Genomic DNA, 23,731 nt, shown 5'->3' with positions numbered 1-23,731 from the left:
ACTCTGTATCCTTGCTTTGGATTTTGCAGTCAGAGCAATTATATCGACATTGTCGGAGAGGGGTTATGCTCTAAATTGTTACAAGTGTCTGCTACAATGAAACCTTCCTAAACATGGATATGGATTTCAGTAGCATTTTCACTCACTAATTTACTTGGGCTAATAACCAGAGGTTAAAATAACCTCTCTTGAGTAAACTATCTCAGGAATAAACAGACTACTTTCACTTGGTCACAAAGACCAACCAAGAATTTAACATTGGTAAGAAAGACTGATGCTGTGATCTGGTTAGATCACAATGTCCTTAATTTAAAATAAAAAAGTTATATTCATATGAACGCTAAAAATGTATATAAAAATGTATATAAAAAGCATGACCGCAAATGAACAGGCAGCAGCAAAAGATAATCATTAGCTACATGGAAAGCAAACTTGCCTTTTCAGTAATATTTGTAAACAATCATTTTCTGAATCTCTCCTCTGTGTGCTTTAATTTTTGTGCTCTACTATTACTAATATTAATACCAGATATTTCACTAGCTTCACCAGAAAGCTATGGATCCCAGTCTTCTCTGTGCAAATCAATAGGAAACTTGTTATAGTGAGTCCTACCTCCACAATTGTACAATGGAACAACAGAAACTCCTTTTAGCTATTACTAGGTCTTTGCATTAGAATTTTATTTAAGATTTCGGTAAATATAATTTTAAATCACTTCTAAATGTTATCCTATTGTCAGAAAAATAGGTATATTAGAATGCACTTTCACTTCCTGCTCTCCTTTTGCCTCTATTGTGAAATATCATTCCTCTTATAATAATGACTTATTCTAAATTTTCACTTCATGTACAGTATTTAATATTTAATAATGAATGAATTAGTATCTTTATAATACAAAGGAACATTAATCTTTTTGTTAAGTCACGTCATTTTCCTGTTTACAATGAAAATGCTTTGTTGTAAGTCACTATCATGAATGAGCATTGCCTGTATTACATGATTTAACTAATGGTTGAGCTCCCCTTTATCCCAAGTAAACTACAGTTGAAAAAAAAAAAAAAATCAGTAAACAAATGATTTCTAATGAATCATTTTTGCATTATTTTCTTTCCACTATCAAAATTATATCTAGTTAAATGGCTTACAAAGGAGGTAAGATTTACATTTACTTTTTCAGATGACCAACATGCTCGTTTAGCTTTTTTTGATGTGTGAATTTTGGGGGTTAAAAAATTAGGTTATAAGATTTTGAATACTGACAGCTCTTGTTTTTTTCAAGCTTTACTTAATTTGTTTCTTTACCATTGCATGTAAGTTATATGCAACAGACAGAAAACGTATTTTAATGGCTTTTTTCACCTAGTGAACACTGAGTTCACAACCCCAGTGTTCAGATTTAACACAGAATTAAATAAAAATGACCCACTTCCATATTTTTTCCCATAAAGAGCAAAATATGGGATCAATATGTCTGTGTTCTTCCTAACATAGGAGGCAGTAGATATTATCTTACCAACTGTGAGCATTGGTGATGACTGGGACATCAGGGAAAGGGACTGACTTCTCATAAATTTTTGAGTTAAACAGATTGTGAACTGGGCCAGAGTCCCATCCTTCAGGCAGGTCTACTTTAGTATCTAAAACCTTAAAGGCCTAATGGGGATTTTAAACATGTGTAGGAGTCTCAGAACAAAATCATGTCTTCTGTGTGCTGAATTATACTTGTCCATTTATCTCCTGGGATTTGGGTGAGGGCTTACAAACAGAGAGGAGAAGAGGTAGCACACAGAAGTGTAAGACACCTGGTAAATTCTAGGACTAGCTCTAATAAATCCATTTGTGATTTTTTTCAAGTAACATATAATTAAATATTAAGGAAAACAATTCTGAAAAAATATTAATTCAATATAATGTTTTAAAGGCTGCAGAAAAATTGTATTTTATAACTGTACTAGCACAAACACAATCAGAAAGTTCCAGATTTTGCCCTTTCTTTTGTTTTAACTATTATTTTATTTTTGCTACAACCCTCACCTTCTTTCAAAATACGTGAAAAGGTGTTCTTTAAAGCTGATTTTATAGCAGGTGGAATTGGTAGATCAAGAACATATAGAAGAAAAGATTTATATCACCTGCCACAATAAAAATAGCCTATTGTTTGTGACTCCTGCCAAAAAGAGCACCTTTGTGGCCACCCATCATGCTAATGATATTTGGCAGGTTTGATCAGTCCTTGAGAGCCTTTCACAATAGGGCTTTGTCAAACCTGTCTCTTTGCTGCCCACAGTGTCATGCATTTGCCGAATTTCCCTTTTGTTGCCCATATTCAGGTTCATAGGCTCAAACTCAGCAGTAACTAATACTGAAGGGATACATGCCATTATTGCTTGCACAACGTAGCTGTCACATCTCTGAAGACTAAGATCCGTGGTCATTCCTTGGGGCACAATAAAAAGGTACTGCAAATTTCACATTGTAGTAACTACAGGCTACAGAAATTGCATTAGCTGCATTAGATGGAGTCATAGAAATATTCAGAAAGGTTAGCAGGATATGGTAGATGTCACATTTATACTACTATAAAAAATCACTTTGCTAACTTATAATGTTTCTGCTTTGGTAACACCCTATATTAAGGTGCCATTTATAAATCATTTATTATTATTTATTAATGTATAAGCCACTTTATGAGATGGTAGATAACAACTTAAATTCATGTATTAAAGATGCAGATACATGGTTTAATACAATTTACGTCTCACAATATCCTCTGCAACAGATTCTCATCGTATCGTCTGTTAAGCATTTATTACTAATGCATTTTATAACATACTTTATAATACATTATTTGAGGAAGTAGCTGCATTTAGTGATCATTTTCATAAATAAGAATAAAGCATTTATAAATGGCACCTTAATTTAAAGTATTACCTTCACATTACTGAATAGTCACTCACTATTTGTCTCACTTTGCAACTATTCTCAAAATGTACCTCTTAATAAATGACATGCTAAGTCCTATTTTTTATCATATACTACACCTGATTAAGAGTTTATCAAGGAATATTCCTTCAGCTGCTCTCAAAACTTTGAAGGTTGCCAGCTCAATCTGAATTTGTCTTACGTATATACCAAACTATTTATACTGAAATAATACTTGCAAGGAAGCTGAGTGTATCAGATGGTTGATTGCTTACCAGGTTGGCCAGGGCTGGCTGCTTGGATTCTTTATAGAATTCCATTTTCCGAGCAGTGAGAACAACCCAGGATGTGGACCAGTTTTTCCTTAAAAATAAAATTAAATTGAAAAAAAGTAAAAAATCAGTAAGACATGCAAGCAGGAGGTAGACACTCCATTTGTAGGCTTAGTTTTTAATTATTTCATGTCAGAAACAAAAATGGTCTAAAGTCAATACCAGCAATGCACTTCAACCAATATTGATGGAATTGCATCATCTTAGATATACTTGAATGTGGCCTAGCAAAGCTTGAAAACATTTCTGTTCATTCATGTTTTGAAGCCTATCTATGTTCCTTTTTCAATATGGTGCCTTAACTACAGGAAAACAGCGAGATTATTCACACATGCTTAAATTTAACATGTACTTGGAGGACTCCAAAATAGCTGGCACTCTTCTGGTAGCTAATACTTAAAATAGAGCCAGGAAGGAAAAATGTAATTTTGATCTGACTATACAGAGCTGTCCCGGGATCAGCTGTAACAGTTATTTTTTCTCCTTCCTAGTAGCTGATGTAGTGCTGTGTTTTCGACTTTAGTCTGAGAACAATGCTGATACACCAATGTTTTTAGTTGTTGCTAAGTAATGCTTACCCCGATCAAGGACTTTTTAGTCTCATGCTATGCCAGTGAGAAGGGGCATGGAAAGCTGGGAGGAAACAGAGACAGGACACCTGACCCAAACTAGCTAAAGGGGTATTCCATACCACAGTACATCATGCCCAGTATATAAACTGGGGGGAGTTAGCTGGAAGGCCCACGACAAGAGCTTAGCAAAGGGTTTATTTTGAGAGGTCCCAAATACTTTCCACTTTCCATAAATAAAAAAAAAAAATGTAGGAAAGCAAGGAAGATAAAAATGCTATCTGAGAGAGGTTTAAGCAACCATTAAACATCAGGACCTCACAGTACGGCCCTAGAGAGCTGTCAAACTGCTGGGGCCAGGAAAAAGTCAAAATGCACATAGAAATGTGAGACACTTTACCTGATGCAGAAGAACATAATAATCTACTCAGAAGAAAATGCTATTATATATATGATATATAAAGTGATGTTTCAAGCCACCACTTAATCATAAACAAATGGATCTGATAGAAAACTATTTTTTGGTCATTATCTCAAGTTTGACTTTCCTATTTGGGGTTCATAATATCCAATGTGTGCAAAAATACTTACAAAGCCACTATTTGTTTGTTTTACATGAATGCAAATCACAAATCTGTACATTTTAGAACAAACCTGAAAAAGCATGTGACAAGCAGGCTGTTTCATGTACATGTTTTGGTGCGTTAAAAGTAGGAAGCTGCCTGTAAGAACACAGAGAGCCCAGGGAGCTGCTTTTAACAACCCTTTTTCTCTCTCTCCCTCACCTGTCTCTCCTAGTCACTTTGAGTTTTCTCTATTTAGGTATTCCTAAGTAACTCAAACACACCCATTTTTTTATTCTAGCAAAAGTTGTCTTTATTGAGTTTAAAAGCCTGTTGGTCACCTTTGTGATGTTCACTTCCAGATCCATCTCACAGCTCTGCTGCACTCAGTATTCCATCAAACCTCATCAGGTAGATAGATAGTTTTTTCTATTAATGGCTTTCCTGTTCCATGTTTCATTATCAGCATAAGTAGCATAACCAATATTGCATATGAAGTCATAACACCACTGGCATTACCAGATGAGCTTGCACTTGCTGCACTGTGGACAGAATTTCAGCCAGCATGATACCATGATCACCCCTAAACTATGTCCAACAAGAGGCAACAGTGAAAGAAGCTCTCCATGAAGGAGATTAATACATCTGAAGAAAATAAGACTGCATTTTTTATGCCATGTTAATGGAGAATAAAGAGAGAAACACTCAGAAAAAGAAAGAAACAGAAGGGTTATAGAAAAGTACCTGGCCATCACCGACAAATATTTCCCCACAAAAGAACAGTGTCTGTAAGTCACTTTGAAATTTTTTAAATTCATTACCACTATAAAGCTATACTCTTTGCTAAATGTGAACTATGTTCATAGCTGAGGGTTTTGTATATTGGGAATTCAGCAAAGATCAACCTCAGGTTTTTTTTTAAGTATCCTTAGGAAACTTTAGCTTTACATCCTTCAGCTAAAATATCCTTAGGAAACTTTTATTCCTGTAGCTAAGAATCACTATTAAGGTAGTGAATACAAGTTGTCTACTGGTAAACACACCTTCAGTTATTTTTATTTTATTTTTTTTTTAACTCAAAAATGGTCATTCAGTTTCACAGGGGAGTAAGTGGCCAAACATGCAATATACAGGTTCAATTTAATTTTACTGTGAGTTGGATAACCTGAATAAATATGGATTACCAAGGGATTAAAACCCTTGGGACACAACCTATATTCAGTACCCAACTTACACCAAATGCTTGACCTTAGCTATGGAGAAAAACATTTCTGTGTCATGGACACTTCCACTAGGCAGAGTGCTCCTTGCTCCAGCTACTGGTGTGGTAGGTTTATCTAGCTGAGAAATTCAAAACAGTAAATCTATTTTGAGCTCCCATATTCATGTGCAATTTTCTTAAAAGATTCAAATTCATCAAACTAACTGTGAAGTTTGCTAAGATTTGAAAGTGTTTCATTTCAACCTGGACCTCATTAGAAAAAAAAGAAACACAAACCAAATCCAAAACCACAATAAAATGTGTTTCTATTTCTTGTTTTAAAATAAGAAGCCAACAATAAAAAAAAAACTTAATAAGCATTTTTAAAAATTGTGTCAGGTGAGATGTTTCACCTAAGTTTCATGCTGAGTTTTAAGGTGAAAATGTTTTAATTGAATCAGGAATAAGAAAATTTCGTGAGTTTGCAAGATACTATAGGAATTATAAAAGCTATGAGAATGCAACTGAATTTCACTATAGTATCTGCAAGAAGACTTTTTTCCCCTAAACATTACTCTCACAGTTCTTTTATTCTATAGCTCAAAACCTCATTACTTTTATCACCTAAAGATATATAGTATATAAACTAGACAACTTTTTATCAGATTGTCCATAAAGACGTCCTTGGATTAACAAAAAAGAAAAAATAAATGGGGGAAAAAAAAAGAAAAAAAAAAGGCACAAGGGGAAGACAAAAAATAAAAGAAGGGGGGTATAAGGTACTTAAAAATATATTAGTCTCTACACAGATCTCAGAATAGCTTGTCAAAGTCATCTAGTTCCAACCCTACTGCCACCAGCAGGGACAACTTCCGTTAGACCAGATTGTTCAAAGCCCTGTCCAACACTGCCAGGGATGGAGCAGCCACACCTGAGAAACCTGGGCAGCCTCTGCCAGGGCCTCACCACCTTCACAGGAAAGAACTTCCTTATACCTAATCCAAATCTACCCTTTTTCAGTATATAGCCATTCCCCCTTGTCCTATCTGTACACGCATCTGTAAAACACCCCTCTCCTGCTTTCCTGTTGGCCCCTTTATGTACTGCGAAGCTGCTCTAAGGTCTCCCTGGATCCTTCTCTTCTCCAGCCTGAGCAACCCCAGCTCTCTCAGCCTGTCTCCATAGGAGAGGTGCTCCAGCCTTCTGACCATCTGTATTTCATAAGATATATGCAGTGACCTAAGGTTTTCAAGCTCTTTAGAAAAGCCAGTTCACAATATTCTAAGTTTTGCCGTGTGGCATCAAGATTTTCAGGATATGACTTCCAGATGCTAACGAGCAAGTTTAAGTGGAAGGAGATAAAATGCATGCAGAGTAGATGAACCCCCACTACCCATCCTCTCTCTCTATAAAGAGCCATAAATATTGGTATACAGAAAAGATCCAGATAAAGTTAACAAGGAGATTGTGTGAATTCACTTATAGCTACACCGTTAAGTTTGTTATGGAAAAATCACTGCTGGAGAGTCCCAGCGAGGTGCAACCCGAGTCTTGGGGGCTGCATCAGGAGCCCTGAGAGCTGAGGCTGTATTTGCATTCTGTCAAACGAACACCTGATGGCAGCACGTTATAACTTCAGTGGTGCTCACGATCTCTGAGGCTATTTTAAATATATGAGACTGTTCAGGAGTATTTAAAAGTACGAGATTCCTCAGGGCTATTTAAAAATACAAGTGGTCAAACGCTGCCTGCTTCCTGTGCCCAGCATAAGCCAGTGAGCAACACCAAGCCACGAAGATGCTCTGTGCCAGGGGCAGTGATGCACTGGAAAGGTAAGACTCCCTCATCATCTGGGCACAGATGATGCCCTGCTTATACATACTCTGTAGAAGCTTCTGCCGGTGTCCAGAGTTGGGAAAACAGTATTACTGTCTTCAGTGCCTTTTCCAAAAATGCAAGCTACACAACTTTCTGATAGCACCTAGCTGAAGCTGGCTTGGCCAAGTGTTTGTAATGTTCTTGCTTCAAGTGAGAGGTTGGAAGAAGGGATGTCCAGGCTCCCTTTTAAATGGACATTCTTAGGATCCTTATGGTTTAGAACTGTAGAGGTAAGACAAATTATTACTTGGCTCATTTCTACATGCAAAAATACAGTATTTCACATTAGTCTGTCATTGATCACACACAGTGCTAGTCACATCAGTACTAATCACTTACTCCTTTAAATACAGCAAACTATAGCAAATCCTTCCACAAAGACAGCATTAATACATTACTTTCAACACAGTGTTAGTAAGTGATAACCTTTTCTTGGCATCACAACAAGGTGGGTTCCTACACCTCATCCTTGACCTCTCTAGCACACACCTTGCACTTAAAATTTGCCCACTGGAAAATATATTGTTGGTTTATTTGGTGCCTTAAGGCTGTCCTTAATATGCATAATGTATAGAATATGGAGGTTAACACACACATGATCACAGCATCCAGTGAGCCAATTAGCTGCTGTCACTTGGTTTCTGGACTGTTATCAAACATTGGATTAATACTGAAACAGTGGCAATTTGTGTGTTAACAGCAATAGTAGCTATACATATTTAAACATGAATCACCGCTGAATTTTGCAAATGATAAATTCTGTAACATTCATGTATAATACCTTAATTTCTTCCCACCATCTGCTATTTTAGCTTTTAGAAGATATCCTTCTTTCTCCACTACCTGCAAGAAAGAAAAAAATATTATAACCATATAATTTGTTCAGATTAATGAATTCATTTAGTACACACATAAGACTCTACATCTAGCTAATTTAGTTTTGTAGGCATTTTGCCGCTAATTCTGTTTAGTTGCCTTTTTTTTTCCAGTACAGTCAGTTCTTGTGAAAATTCTCAAAAAACATTCAAAGGCAATAAGTACACAGAATAAACAGTAAAAAAAAAAGAAACCCACAAAAATATTCTATTAATTAGTTTAGAAGGAATTTATTGTAATGCAAGAAAAGATTCTAGCTATAAGTAAAAATTAGTTGAAAAGATATTTTAAGTAAATTATGTCAGTGTATAATTTCATTTATTGAGTTTCATTAATAGCTATGAGGAACACACTATACTTTTGTAGAAGCCTCTTGCTTATATTCTAGAGATATTCATGTTTAGGGGTGTTTAAGGGTAACCAGTGTCAGAGAAACATCAAATATCTGTACAACAGGAAAGGTTACATTGCCTTCACAGGTGCTGCGTTTTGCTTTGAGTCAGGACTAAATTAGGGCTCATGCTAAAAAGCATCATGCTTTTAAGTCATGCTGTCTTTCAGGTGCGGTCTGGTATTGGGATGCTCACCCCTCAACCCTTAAAAGGTTATACTTCATTGGAGTATGTGCATCCATGAGCAAGGAGAACTTGTCTTCAAATTCCCAGCTGAACTAAATGATCTCATAGTATGGTGCAGAAAATCAAACTAAGCAGTTCTGTTAATTCTTGATATACAAGCTGAAAGGGGAATTATTACAAAGGAAAACATAGCTGTGTTGCACATTTTCCAAAATGCACCCAAAAAAGACAAAGACCTTAGCTATTACCTATACAAAGCAGGATGTGGTATTAGCAACCTGATATCACCTTTGAAGATCCCATATGCTGCAACTGATATTACTGAAACCTGGTCCCTGTTCTATGGTGTCAGAACAGGCTAAGGACTCTGCCAGTATGCACAAGGCTGCGATGTTTGATTGTAGCGTAACAATTTTATGCTTGAGTTTTGGTATATTAGAAGCAAGTCCTAGGCTTGTTTACATTTCCTTCACATTTCTGACTCTTACCCTTGCAGACCAGTTATGAGTAACATTTCTCAGGGTTGGTATTGGGATCAGTGCTGTTTAACATCTTTGTCAGCAACACAGACAGTGGCATTGAATGTTACCTCAGCAAGTTTGCTGATGACAGCAAGCTGTGTGATGCAGTTGACAAATTGGAGGGAAGGGATGCCATCCAGAAGTACTTTGGCATAGTTGAGAAGTGGGCCCATGCAAAGCTTCAAGGAGTTCAAGAAGGCCAAGTACAAGGCCCTGTACCAGGGCTGGGGCAATCCCAAATAAATACAGGCTGGATGGAGAACAGATTGAAAGCAGCCCTGAAGAGAATGACTAGGTGTTTCTTGGTGGATGAGAAACTCAATATAACCCAGCAGTGTACACTGGCAGCCCAGAAAGCCAACTGTTTGCTGGGACACATCAAAGGAACCAGGATCAGCAGGTCGAGGAAGTGATTTTGCCACTGTACTCTACTCTCACAAGACCCCAACTAGAGTACTGTATTCAGCTCTAGGGTCATCAACATAAGAAGGATGTGGACCTCTTGGAGCCAGTCCAGTGGAGGGCTATAAAGATGCTCTAAAGGCTGGAGCACCTATGGAGACAGGCTGAGGGCTAGGTTTGCTCAGCCTGGAGAAGGCTACAGGGAGACCTTAAAGCAGCCTCCCAGTGTATAAAGGGGGTAAAAAGAAAGCTGGAGAGGAGTGTTTTACAAGTGCATGTACTGATAAGACAAGGGGGAATGGCTTTATACTGAAAAAGGGTAGATTCAGATTAGGTATAAGGAAGAAGTTCTTTCCTGTGAGGGTGGTGAGGCCCTGGCAGAGGCTGCCCAGAGGAGCTGTGGCTGCCCCATCCCTGACAGTATTCAAGGCCAGGTTGGACAGGGCTTTGAGAAACCTGTTCTAGTGGAATGTGACATAATTTAACATGCTTTAACAGGTAGCATAAGGATTTTAAAATGAAAAATATGCTATTTTGACTATTAAAATATCATATTAACAATATATATGTTTAATTATTTCTTAGATTTTTTTCTGGTATACAGCATATAATGAAATATATACAGCATAATTATCTGTTTGTACCTATGAAAAGGTCTGTAGGTCTGTGGACAATGATTTAGGCAATGTTCTCGAATGGCTACACAAGAATTAATGTATGCATTTTCTATAATTTGTGTTTATCTCATGCACATTCCTGCCATGAAGATGATTGGCATAGAAAACACAGAGAGAAAGTGTGTAGGGATTATTGTGCAAAGTTATGTCACTATTTATGTAGTAATGGATGAATGAATTATCAGAGCTAAAGTAAGACTTAATCCCCACTTCCACCTACTTTTTTGTTTTCGTTTTTTTTCAAATTTACTTTACATCTTTCAACATTTTCCTTGCCCTTCTAAACCTTCATCTTTGTAGCATAAAAGTCAGGGCATGGCCAGTGCCAGAGAGGTTAAATAACATAAGAAAGGTTTTTTTTCTTAATATTTCTTTTTATCTGGAAACAAAAACTGGGAGGAGCATTGATTAACCATTCAGAGAAGCTGTTGATTGATTCTCTGAATCAGACCCCAAATTGCACGCTTTCAATGTTTATGAACCACCCTTCCCAAACTGTTATTTTAACCAATCCAAAAATAAAAGCAAATATGATTTTCAACATCCAATCTGAATCACCTCTGTTCTCACCTTTTGGGAAGTTTAAACTTCGATGTGATTGCAGATGAAAAGGTTGCAACTCAGTCATATCCTCCCAATAATTGAATTGAGCTAGGTTATTTAATTCACTATCAAAAGTTGGACATATAAAATAACCTGGTTTAAATTACATAGCTCAAATTCACCATTTGTTATAAATTAAATGGTTCAAAATTGAACAGCAAAAATTACAAGGTCTTCTGTTAATAAGACCTTTCAGTGTTATGCAATTTAACTCTCATATATATATATTGCTTTAACTGAATAACCGCAGGTGCTGTCTTTAAAAAAAATAGCATGGTCTTCATTAATTGATAATGAACACAGTTTTTTTCTGTAATTAGTATAAAAAGCATTTATGGAATTACAAAACAACTTTACCACAAAGACAAATAAAAAGATTTCCAGTATGATCCCACTGTTTGTGTAAACTCTGGGGTGCTATATTCTCATCGCTTAACATCTGCTAATATCCCCTTTTCTGTTCTACTTGCTTTCAAGAAGATACTTCCAAGACAACTAAAATCAGTCTACAAAACTCATGCAAATGGGTGATATTAAATTTAAAAAAATTCCAGATATATCTTAATGTTCCTGCTTTGTTGTTTCTGTCTCCATAAATATCATCATTTGTTGTTAAGCTGCTGCCCTTCCTGCACCTTTTCAGTGTTTGAAAGATTGAGAAAATGACCCAAAATTCCCTTAAGAGTGAAGAAGAAACAAGAAAATCAAATTATTGTGTGGGGTTTTGTGGTGGTGGTTTTTTTGTGAGGTGCTTTTTTTTTTTTTTTTTCTCTTTTGGTTTTGTTTGCTTTTTAGAAAAATATTAAAGATGAGAGTATGCATATGTAAATATTTGAGTTTTTAAATAATATTTTTAAAAAAAAAAAGATTCTCTTAGGCTAACAGTATTAAAAACTATAAGGAAAAGTAATTATCACTATATCACATATAGGTTCTATAATTTCCCTAGTCACAAGAATTCAAACCTTCTGAACCTACCTAATCCTGAAAAGTTTGTGTAGGACAAAGTACCACTGATACCAACATTTCTTTGATGAATCTATATGTGCATATTCATTTTCTTTTAACAGAAAAACCTCCGTGCTTCTCATTCCTTCTAGATTTTTAAAATGTCAAGGAAAATTTTGTTATATTTTTTGATGACTTTTAATTATAAAACTGATATTCATATTAAAAATACCTTAATATGAGCAAAGATGGGACAAATACATGGTTGTATTCCTTTATACCAGGTATTAATACTGATGAAATATCAGTCTGGTACAAGTGACTTAACAGCAAAATCAAGCTATACGAATTGCCTTGTATCTTCTGAAATTATTCTTTTTATTGATTAATCATGTCCCTCAAATCTCTTAATATCTTGAGGCATCCAAAGCCTCATGTATTTATTCTTTAATAAAGCATGTGCAACATTTACATTACAAACATTTAAAATAACAAGAGTGATTTATGAGTTCTATAGAGCAATTGCTTACTGTGTGGTCCTGTGTACTAATGATATTTGCAAGTGTTAAGTTATGCTGGGAATGATTTCTTCTATGACGACTTCCCTAAAAAAAAAAAAAAGAAAAAGAAAAAGAAAAGAAAAAGGATGTAAATTCAAAGAGATTCAAACACATACAGGTAAAGATGGAACAACAAATCTAATTACTGGGCATACACAGCATGCATTGGATGGAGTTTTGGAAACCTGGTTACTTTCAGTACCATATTTCTGTGAAAACTGGTGTTCCCTGAGCCCTGTGTATTTGAAAAGTATAGCTACTAAGCTCTAAACATCTTTGGTATGAATGTGTTTCATTGTGATGTCACATTGGCAACTTTACCTAAAAGTTAAACAACTGATAACAATAATTTTAAATTATGACTTTTCCATCGTGATTCTCAAAAAATTTTTAGTTAGTTAGGTTCCATTTTACAGAAATTGAAAGAATGCTAATTATAACCTCAAGGCCACAAAGCAAGTCAATGAAGAAACTAGAAAATAATTGGGAACTATCACACAATATATCCAGTACGTTTAAACTGCTTTAAAGGCTATTTCTAAAATCTCCATGACTGGAAAGCTGTAGCCATACTGGCCTCTGATTCTACAATTATTCCTCAGTACCAAGTAAGTCCTGATCTCCTCCAGTTCCCTCTTTTGTAGGAGGAAGCCAATATAAAAAAAAAAAATTACTGTTTAAATTCAATGTCAATCAATAATAATATAATTTGGAATTGATATCCTGTAGAATTCAGTGATTATGTCCTCTTTTAAGTGAAGCCAAAAAGCAAACAACAAAATACAGTCTCAACTAGTTTCCACTGTATTCATCATACTGCTTTCTCTTTTTCCCTATTAAAACAGAGTTAACCAAAAGTAATAATGTATTCTGTTTATATTCAAGTGTCTGAATATAGAAAATGTTCTTAATTAATCCAGAGGGCCACACTCAAAAAACAGTTAAACATATTATGATCCCATATTTTTTCTCCACACATTGCTTTCATGTTTATTTGTAAGCACTAACATTTTTAAGCCTTGAAATCTATATCCTAGATATTGCTGTACTCTCCTAGTCAGAGATAATGAGCTTAATGAATTACCAGTTCTAAATTTAATACAAACATTTCAAAGACGGAGATAAAACATTCTTCACAATTCAAAAGTTTCTCTGACCTATTTATGAAGAATATCACTTAACAATTTCATTAAGGGTGAGTAACAGCTGGTGACATGGCTGTGTCCTAAAGTGTTTTTCTCTCTTAATATTCTGCATCTTAAGCAATCGAGCTTTCATAAGAAATACTTTGGTTAGTGGCAGTACCTCCTTTGGGGAGAAAAAAAATGTCAGACCACATTTTCTGTATTTTGCAATCTTGTTTTCAAGAGTGTCATGTTCCTGTTTTATTAGCATGTAGGGTAAACAAGAATGATTTGCTGATGCTATTGAGAGAACTTCTAAGATTACAGTCTTTCTGTTTAGATTTTGAATGGAACTTAATATTAATGCAGGCAGAGACATGTATATAAATTCAAAAGAAATTAATTCCATTTATCTTTATCTTTACTGTTCAACAACTCTGAAGTTTCTATAGTGTTCAAGACATACAACCAACTATTCAGGTCTAGATTATAGGAAATCTTTCTTACCCAGATCCCTCATTATAATTATTCCTTAACATACAGCAGAGCATATTGCCCAGTGATGTTTTCTAAAGTACGTTTTCACTCAACCAAATTAAATAAAAGACACCATCACTTCACAGTACGTATTTTAACATTCAGCTGCTCTCCCCAGGAATCATATGTGTCTGTTGGGAGCCCCATATGCAAGTTTGTGAAGTGTACAGCATCGATGAGAGCTTTTGGGCTGGTCTTTGGTTCAGTGATGAGAGTATTAGCAAAGGAAAAGCTCACATTTGATACATGCTAAAAAGAATACTTCAGAAGCACTAAATCCATCCACAACCAAATGACGAAAGGAAATAGTAAAAAGTATTATTTTTATAGTACTAGCAAATTATTAGTGGTAGTGTAATAAAAAGGCAATAGCAAGATTTCCAGGAACTATGAAATGAGTAAAAAAATTTCAGTTACGGATGATATTATGTGGTTTAAAAACCTCTTTGCTGTACACAAAGCAGAAACATTAAGAAAAACTGCATGCATAGAGGGAGAAATTTAATGTGATACTTTTGCTAAAAAGGCAAGAGGTTTTTTTTAGGGCAAAAATAAAAGAAATTGCGTTACTTTGTAGCTCAACAATGACCAGTCTCATACAGGAAAGTACTAAAGCTCCAAAGTCTGAATTTAGTTACACAAATACAATCAAAATCCACAGCTATGTAAGCCAAGATCAAGCTTTTCTAGAAAAACACTCTAAATATTTGGCTTACAAATGGAACCAATGGAAACTTTAATAAATTTCTTACCCATTTTTACTAGCCTTTTGGTTTAGTAATAGGACTTAAAAAAAAAAAACAAACAAAAATAAAACCACCAAAACCAGAATCAAAAACAGCTTCAAAAAATCCAGCAACAACGGAGGCAATATATTCTTTAAGACTGATTTTATAAAATTCCAGCAGGTATCATAGAAATTTGCTCTTAAATGTATTTTGCAAATATCGCTGAAGGAGCTAGTTATATCATTTCCTTCATGACATATGCAGTTCAAAGTTAAAATGTTCTTAGCAGAACCTGGGTGGCAGTTGTCAATATACTAGTTTTTCAATATACTTACAAGTTTCAATGATGTACCAGAATTTTCAAAGGGAAGTGTAGGCTCAATTATTTTCATTCTTTGAGTTTTTAATAGATAAACCATAAAGGACATGTTTTGAGATTATTTTTTTCCCCTCTATGGCTCCATTCAATTACCTTAATAAACTAAAGAAAAACCTAAATAATATCTGTCACAAGTCCTCTACCTCACCTCCCAGGATATGATGAAAGGCAGAGATTTACAGGAGAAGTTTGAGATCTTTTTTGGGGAAAGGCAGTTTATCAGCAGTTTTCTGATTTGATGAACATTCTTCAGTCAGCAACAATGTCACCTGCAGCATTAAAAATCCACTCTGCAAGCACTTGCAAGTCTGTGGGCAAGTCTTGTTTTGTTAAATTCAGCCTCAGCAGCCCCCCTTTCCTTTAGCTAAAGGGTATCCATCTCCTACCAGAGTTATTTCAGTATCTAAGCACTAATCCATCATCATCCTTTATACAAAGGCAAAGCCTCCATTACACATGCCTGGTATCCTGGCAAGATCTGACAACTGCTGTTTTAACATTAAAGAGAAGTACAATAACCCGATGTTTAATTTCATTTATTTCTGTGTTCCCATTTGTTTAAATTCTCCCTCTTTTTGTGGGAATCCATCATGACTAACTCATTGATACTCTCTTCAAATAGCATAGCATTGACTTAAAAAGAGACTTGGAGAACTTATTTGGATTTTATTTCCTATTACAAGCATATTTCTGACCTAATTAATCTAGTCAATTAGAAGCAGCATACTTCTTTTTGATTTCAACCAAACCTAACAAAACCAACTGGCATTTCTCAAAAGGCTCAGACAGGTTTTCTAGTGGAAAGCACAGATAAAAAAAATCATTCTGAAATCACTTGTATCCCTAAATAACTAAGATATCTGTAAGAACTTTCTAGGTGGTTTCTAAGATTATCAAATAAATGGTTCAGCACAGATTATTTCCTTACAAAGGTCACCTACAAGCAGCCTGCAAAAAAACATGGTTTGCTCAACAAAACAACACCTGGTGCAGCAGAGCTCTGCATTGAATGAGAAACCCTGGGATGACATCTACCTGCTGCGTTCTCCATCAGTCACTGTACTACTTCACCAAGAAGAAGGTTCTCATGGAGGTTTTGTTAGATTTCTACCAAAACCAAAATTATCATGCTGTTCATGCTTTGATCTTTCTTTTTAGGGGTCTAGCTTTTGTTTTGTTTCATCCTACCGACTGCAATCACGTATGTGGAGATTCCTTTATAAACACCCAAAAAAGAGAGAAAGCCCCTACTGTTGAGTCCCTACATGTTGAGCATGTTGGTCCGCTCTGGACCTGATCCAGCAAAGCACTCTGCAATGGGCTTAAGTGTTTTTCTGGACCAGGGCCAGAGCACTCCATTCTTTATAGGATCGAACTTACTGGTGGCAGCTTGAAAGTTTGCAATGAAAGTACAAACTAGTGACATAAACTTTAGTGAAAACCATTCCCTCAACAGACAAGGAGGGGTGATACCTGATTTAGTGACATCTGTGGTCATTTCATTCCCAGTCACATATTGCTGTGACAGCTCATAATTGCTTACACAGAGAAACTTAACAAAAATGTATTGTAACATTTCTTAATGGTCCCATTCCTTGAAAGACACCTAGGCAATGGCAAAAGAAAGAAAAATCCTGTAACATTTCACTGACTGCCATGCTCAAAATGATTTGTTTTGCTTTAAAGAGCCAGTCTTGAGCTGTATGGCAAGTCCACCATTATCTGCTGAAATTATTTGGAAACAACTCTGCTATGGTTTTTCTTCTGCTGTGAAAAGCACTGAGATAATCTGGAGCTCCCCATTCAGAGATGCTTTTCTGTCGTCTCAGCAGATAAGGGTTTTCAAACCATCCTCAAGAAATGGAGTCTGTCAAGGAACAGAAGAAGCAATCCCCTTCCTCCCTAACCCCAACCCACTGCTGCTAATGCTCTCAGTGTACTATAGTTCAGCAGAAGACCCTGTTCACTCCCAGAGAAAGCCCCTGTGTCCTAGTGCGCTCCTTGCCTAAAGCCGTAGCCACTCCTAACACCATCCTCCAAAAGGTTACATCAGAACCATATATTTGAGGTCTTTTTCGTCCTTGCTGTCCCAAAGAGATTTCATCAGAAGAAAAGCTAATAGAAACTACAAGTCATGGAATGTGACATTAGCGCACTCAGTTTTTTTTCTCTAAGGCCTGCAGGGAGAGATGCACAAAATGCAATTTCAGTCCTGCCCACACCAGCCCACATTTGCTCCTTACCCTCCATCCCCAGGCCCCTGAAAACTCATTGTGGAGGTGACCAAATGCTTTGCTCAGGAATAGGAACTTGCATGGGTGGAGCTTTTGTGTGCTGGCTACAGACCAGATAATCTCTCTATGCATCATTTAATAAGAAAACCACTTCACAGCTCTTACAGGTCTGTTACATATGACATACTCTCAGCAGAATCTGCAGACTGAAATCAGTGGAGGAAGGAAGGGAAAAAAAATAGAAAAAGCTGGATCGTGTCGCATTCTCCCTGCATGCCTCCCTTTGAGCACACTGCCTTCTATACTCAGTTCAGATCTCCAAAGCCTGTGAAAATAATGATAATGGTTTTGCTTCCCTTGACCTCTTGCTCCCTTATAAATCAGAATCCTATAGACCTTTCCCACAGTGCGAGGGTCCTCCTTTGTATTTGAGCCTGTGAAGGTAGGTATTTTTCATCAAGGCAATTTAATCACGTGGGTGTGCTCCCTGGCTTCAGAACCTGCTGTAGATGTGCGCCACGGCACTGTTACTGTGGGAGTATCCTGATTTGTTCAGCCACTTCATTCATGAAATAAGAGCAAAATAATTATTCAGAGCCTAGTTTAAATTTCAGCCAGTGTTAAGATGAACTGATTCTCTGTGATCAGAGAATGAACAATCATGAGTTTGATTACAAATCATGGTGTGTTTGCAACTATGTCATCTTCTTTCCCCAGATTGTTAGGGGCATGATCCAAATCTGAGGTATCCAGTTTGGGACATTTTTACTCCAAAGACAAGCCTAGATCAGATACTAGGTGCTTTTCTCCATTAACGGCTTTCTGTTTCCCAGGAACGGATTTTCCCTAGAGTGGAGGCCCTGCTGTTCCTCTCTATAGGTACTCAAATGGACTTTGAAATTTGTCCAATTTATCCTTGCTTTGAGGCGTTCGCAGCTGATGTAGTTGGCTTCATTTTTAGCCTTTTCAGGAATAGGAGATCAGACAAAACTTTATGTAGAAGAGGACACAACTACCACAGGCTATTACCATCCTATCATATGAGTTCAAGAAATCCTAAGTCTGCTCTAAATTTGACTGTGGGTCACTCAAATTCATGTACCTGGGGATCAAACTATCACAAAGGGACCAACAGCTGCATTTTCTTTAACCCACAGGATTTCCAACTAGAAATCAAAATGGAATCTTGCCACAAAACTTCAATATGCTGTAATTGTATTAAACACAATACTCATTGATTCAAGCAATGAACATTTAAAGTGAGACCTTTTATGTATTTGTGCTAGCCTTTTCTGTTACAGCCTGTAATGTGTAACAAAATACAGAAACATGCACATTGTGACAAGTATTCATCCAGCCATAAATATGTATATTATAAAATATTATATAAGTTTCCTATTCATATTTTTCTATTCATAGTGCAGTTGTCACTTTTGGTTCACCATGCTATTAAAATATATTAATCATAACTACTGCAGATGCTTTGGTAAAATTACAGATGAATATGAACCAATGATAGAGAAAATATGGAGTAAAAACAGCAGGAACAGATATGCATAGACATCAGTATTTCACTATTCTTTGCCTCCATCTACGTCTGCAAAAAATGTGTTCTTTGATGTTATGTCTGTAAATGTAAAAATATAAGCTCGTACAGAGACTAATGATAGATTACCTTTTCATGTCCCCTTTGATCTTAGAAATATAAAGACAATAAATGTTAAGAATCCAGCTATGACAGCAAATCGTGCCAACAAATCTGACCTGAGATTGTACCCCAGAATAGTATTCTCAGGGTAAGAGTCAAGCAAAACAATCATTAAAACTTAGTAAGTAAATGTGGGAAAAAAAAGGAATTGTCTTTACAAGATCACATCCAGAACATACACTACAATCAAAATGCACTCAAAAGCCTCATTTCTCCTGAAAGGACTGTCTTAACAGAAAGAGTGTAATTAACACTGATGTCACACTCCTGCAAGTCATCAGTTATCGTATACCACATAAATACCCTTGTATAAAATAATATTAATATTCCTAGAAAAATGCTCAGTCCTTTCTAGTGGACTTTATGTTAGTACATCTCTTTATCTTGCCTACCTAATTCTGTCTTTCAGATTTAAACCAGCCAAAAACTCACCTTATGCTACTGCAGAAGCAATTTTTATTTTTGAAGGTTAATCCAACTCAGCAGGATTTAGGGATGGAGCTTTTGCCTGGTCGTAGGCATGTTGGCTCAGGCCAGACAGCTGTTTGGACATTCTCCACTGGGAATCTTGCCCTCAACACCCACAGTTGATGCACATACATGGTCTACTGGCTGCCTGCTTCCATGCCCATCTGTTCAGATGGCATGGTGCCCACTCACAAGTTCGCTGGATCCTTGCCCTTAGTGTGTAGATGCCAGGCAATGATGGGCTTAGATGGGCAGCATGCAAAATACTGAAAGTGATCATTTTTTTCCTGTAGGAAGTCCTTCTTCTGCAATAGCACTGGAGCATGGACACCACATGCTACCCTATACTTAATAACACCTGTGGACATATATGTGCCAGAAATACAAAGAGGGTGGGGAGGAATCTATTTAGGGGGCGAGGGGAGGGAGAATGGAATGATACAAAAAAGTTTCAAGGATTCTTGTGCAAGAATATGCTCTACATTGTCAATGGCAGTGGAGGGACACCCATGTTAACTTGAAACAAACTGGCTCATGCATCTGAACCAAATCACAGCCTAGTTTATTTTGCTTTCCAAGATGGCATTCTTCTGACACACAGCTTAGATTAAAACTACCTTGGGCACTGCACAACACTCAGTGGCCATAGTGCATAAAAGTCAAAGGCATAATACTGAAACTAGTGTGAATCAAATCCAGACCTGCCTAAAATTGTTTACCTTCAATGCATATTCCATATATACAGTACTACAGAAAATATTACGTAGTAAACAAGGGCATCCATAAAGGTAGGTAATGAAAAAAAGTAATTTTAATAGAGATTTATTTTATTTTGTGTCATTCCTCTTTGAAATAATAACTGAGAAAACCACATTTGGTAACAAGGGATATTTTTAATAAAAATTAGTAGAGAAGAAAATGTTTGGATTTGCAGGGTTTGTTTTTTTTTAGTCCAAAAGCCATCTTTATTGCAGTTATCTTAGGAAAAAGTAAAAATATTAAATTAAAATATCATTTCCTTCCCAAATATAGTTTGATTAGCAGCTAATCACATAATTGTAATATTATTACTTTAAATAATAAGCTACTTTAGAATATGCTTTTTATTAACTATTCCACAATAACGTATTTGAAATTTTAATTGGAATTATTTGAATAATTTTATATGTCCATAAAATTCCCATTGTATTTTTACAGAACATTCATAGTTTTTTAACTGCCCCTCATATACTGAATGGGAGTCATTAAAAATGTTACATACTGTAGTTTCTGCTCCTTGGGTAGATGACCTAAACTTTTAAAAGAAGGAGGGAGAAGAAAATGAGAGAGATCTCTGCAGCAGAGAATATTTCCAATGGAGTTTTCCAGCAATCTTCCTTTCTGCCAACCCTCTGACGAACAAACTTATCACACTTACAAACACTAATGGAAAATTAATAAAATAAGTTGCAAATGCTCATTAAACAAATTAACAAAATTATTCTAACAAGTATTTTTCTCTTGCTTCTTCCCCTTCCCCTTTCTGAGTGCACCCCAGTACTGCTCTGATGATTGTGGCCATTTGCTAGGGGGTTGGAAAGAGACATAAAAGCAACGGCATGGCTGGATCTGCAGCCTGGCTTGGGGCTTTCATCTAGTCAGCAGTGGAAACCTGTGCTCAAAGGCACATTTAAGCTGTGTCTAACTTAGTGTTTACTCTAGGGTGACTAGATTTGAGCAGGCTGTCCCTACCCTACAGAATTGTTTGCTGCAAGGATACATCAGTCCTGTCTTTGAGCATGCTCTGATGAATCAGTCATGTGTGACTACTTGAATTGTTTTGGTCTGGACATATTGTCAAATTGTTGCGTCCAAATTTCACAGGATCAGTGAAAAGGTCCTGGCTCCAGAATGAAATTAGATTTATAAGGAATAAAAGCAAAAAAAAAGTCATTATGAAAATCCAGTAACAAAAAAAATCAAAGAATTTGATAAAACTATTTTGCTCTGACTTCCAATCTTAGTTCAGTTTCTTTAATATGAAGGGCAAAAAAAACACCACTAAGACTACCACCTTTCTAACTTTGAAGTTGCTGATTCCAGGTAACACAGAGGTAAAACATTGGCTTTTACAATGGAAAGTCCTTTGTTTTTGTCAGTGCAGGAATTTTCCCAAAGTACATTTTTAATGTGATTGGAAAGAATATCTTCTAACACAGGTCATGGCTGACAATCCCACAGCTAAATCTTATTAAAAACTATTCAGACACCAAAATTAGAGACTGTAATACAGAACCACTTGGATACCTGTCAGATTGATAATACCTAGATGGCCATCCAACTTGCCACCTGCACTCCTTCCCTCTGTAAGGAGTAAGCATGTGACTTCTTTTTTCCCCAGCCCTTTTGGCTCATATTAGTCTCTCGTATCATCACAACCTGTAATTTCTTTTTTAAAAAAATGGCTATTGCTTATTAGCAATGTTCAGAGGACCAAAGTACATACACAGCAGAAGAAAGAATGAAGCAAAGTTTTCAAACAGATTTTCCCGGGTGCCATTATAAGCACTGACATGAAAGAAATAATCAAGATAACTGATCTACTTCTAGTAGCATATTAAGAAAACGGGTGATTTTTGTAAAGGTCAATTAGCAGGACAACTCCTTCTTATTCTATTGGTATCGCAGTATCCAGCTAAGAAAAGAAAGGAAATATTTAAAAGCTTATTTTTTTTCACTCTTCCTTTGAGATTTCTCAGATTTATATTTAATCACAAATTCACAGCGAACTACGTATAACAGCAGTGATTACTAATATTGTTACACAGCTCTAGGATTCTCCACTTGCAATCTGCCTTCATCTCACACAAAATTAATATCCTAGCACATTTACCAAAACCTGCTGACAAGGGAAAAGTACTATAATGCAAAGGTTAGGGTTTGTTTGGAGTTTTTTATATGACAAATTAGTTCTTCAACTGTGTATTAGGATTCAAGGTTCTTGATGTGATTCTTTGTAACGGTTTAAAACGGAAAACAAATTAAAAAAAAAAGGTCATCCATTTGTGTCTTGGCAAAGTAAGAACTACAATTGCAAAATGTTATTGTCATATTGCTTAAGTGCCATTTCATTATTTGCCTTTCACAGACAAGGAAACATTTCAAATAATATGACACCCCCTTTTGTGCTCACTCCACAAATTGGTTCACGTACTGAAGAGAATGCGTAGGAGTGGGAAGTACATATTTCTGATCCAAGCACACTGAATCTGCCAGTTTTACTTTTGTGGCATTACACTGACAGGAAACCACATAATGCTAATATAGCAGATAAGAAGAAATGGAATTATTCTGTTTGAAACTTCTGAAGTGTCTACACAGACTGGAAATTGCCCTGATTTGATTTTCCTCAGTCTATTCTGATAGTCACCTACCTTACATATAATAGAATACCTTCAACAAAACAAGAGCCATACACTGCCATCCAAACTTCAGGCAGTGTATAAAGACAGTACTTACTCCAGGTAAACTGTAACAGAGATCACTGACTTTATTAAATATATATATATATATATATATAAATAAAATTTAAAAACCTTACAAATAGAACCTCAAAAAAACCCAAGCCAAATGTTATTAGACGCTTTGGTGGTAAATGAAGACAGAAATTTGCTTGTATATTTGGTGCATATATGCCATGCTGTTAGCAAAGCCAAAAATGCACATTGAAAAATGGAAAAAGGCTTCAGTTTATTCCTTACATTTCAAGTTTCTTCCTCTTTTGACCCCAGTCCAATGAAGTTTTTCAAATAACACCTGTCACTGAATCTTTTTGTTTCTGCACCCCTTGACATGGATGTGGAATCAAGATGGCACTCTTTCTACAACTGTTTATATAAATATTTTTATCCAAACCACACTGGACTTAGCCTTGGAAATTTCTG

The 23,731-nt window shown here is 36.1% G+C and overlaps 1 protein-coding gene across 7 annotated transcripts in view; it reads right to left on the bottom strand.

The window, feature by feature from the left end:
- The window catches only part of ARHGAP15 (Rho GTPase activating protein 15), a 392,541-nt gene that overhangs the window by 318,271 nt on the left and 50,539 nt on the right, over positions 1-23,731 (bottom strand). For 6 of the 7 annotated variants that reach the window (XM_061445138.1, XM_061445129.1, XM_061445154.1 and 3 more), the window contains 3 exons: positions 12,601-12,675; positions 8,247-8,308; positions 3,198-3,285 (listed from right to left, as the gene is read on the bottom strand). In XM_061445138.1, the coding sequence (XP_061301122.1) occupies positions 3,198-3,285; positions 8,247-8,308; positions 12,601-12,675 (225 nt within the window). The remainder of the gene's footprint in view (positions 1-3,197; positions 3,286-8,246; positions 8,309-12,600; positions 12,676-23,731) is intronic. The other variant, XM_061445145.1, reaches the window with a different exon arrangement.

Source organism: Pezoporus flaviventris, unplaced genomic scaffold (assembly GCF_033815535.1).
Source record: "Pezoporus flaviventris isolate CSIRO_AGI_PZ_B2104156 unplaced genomic scaffold, CSIRO_AGI_Pfla_v1 ptg000001l, whole genome shotgun sequence".
Taxonomy (NCBI): Eukaryota; Metazoa; Chordata; class Aves; order Psittaciformes; family Psittacidae; genus Pezoporus; species Pezoporus flaviventris.
Note: the sequence above shows the minus strand (reverse complement) of the source record. Positions and strands in the feature narration are given on the sequence as shown.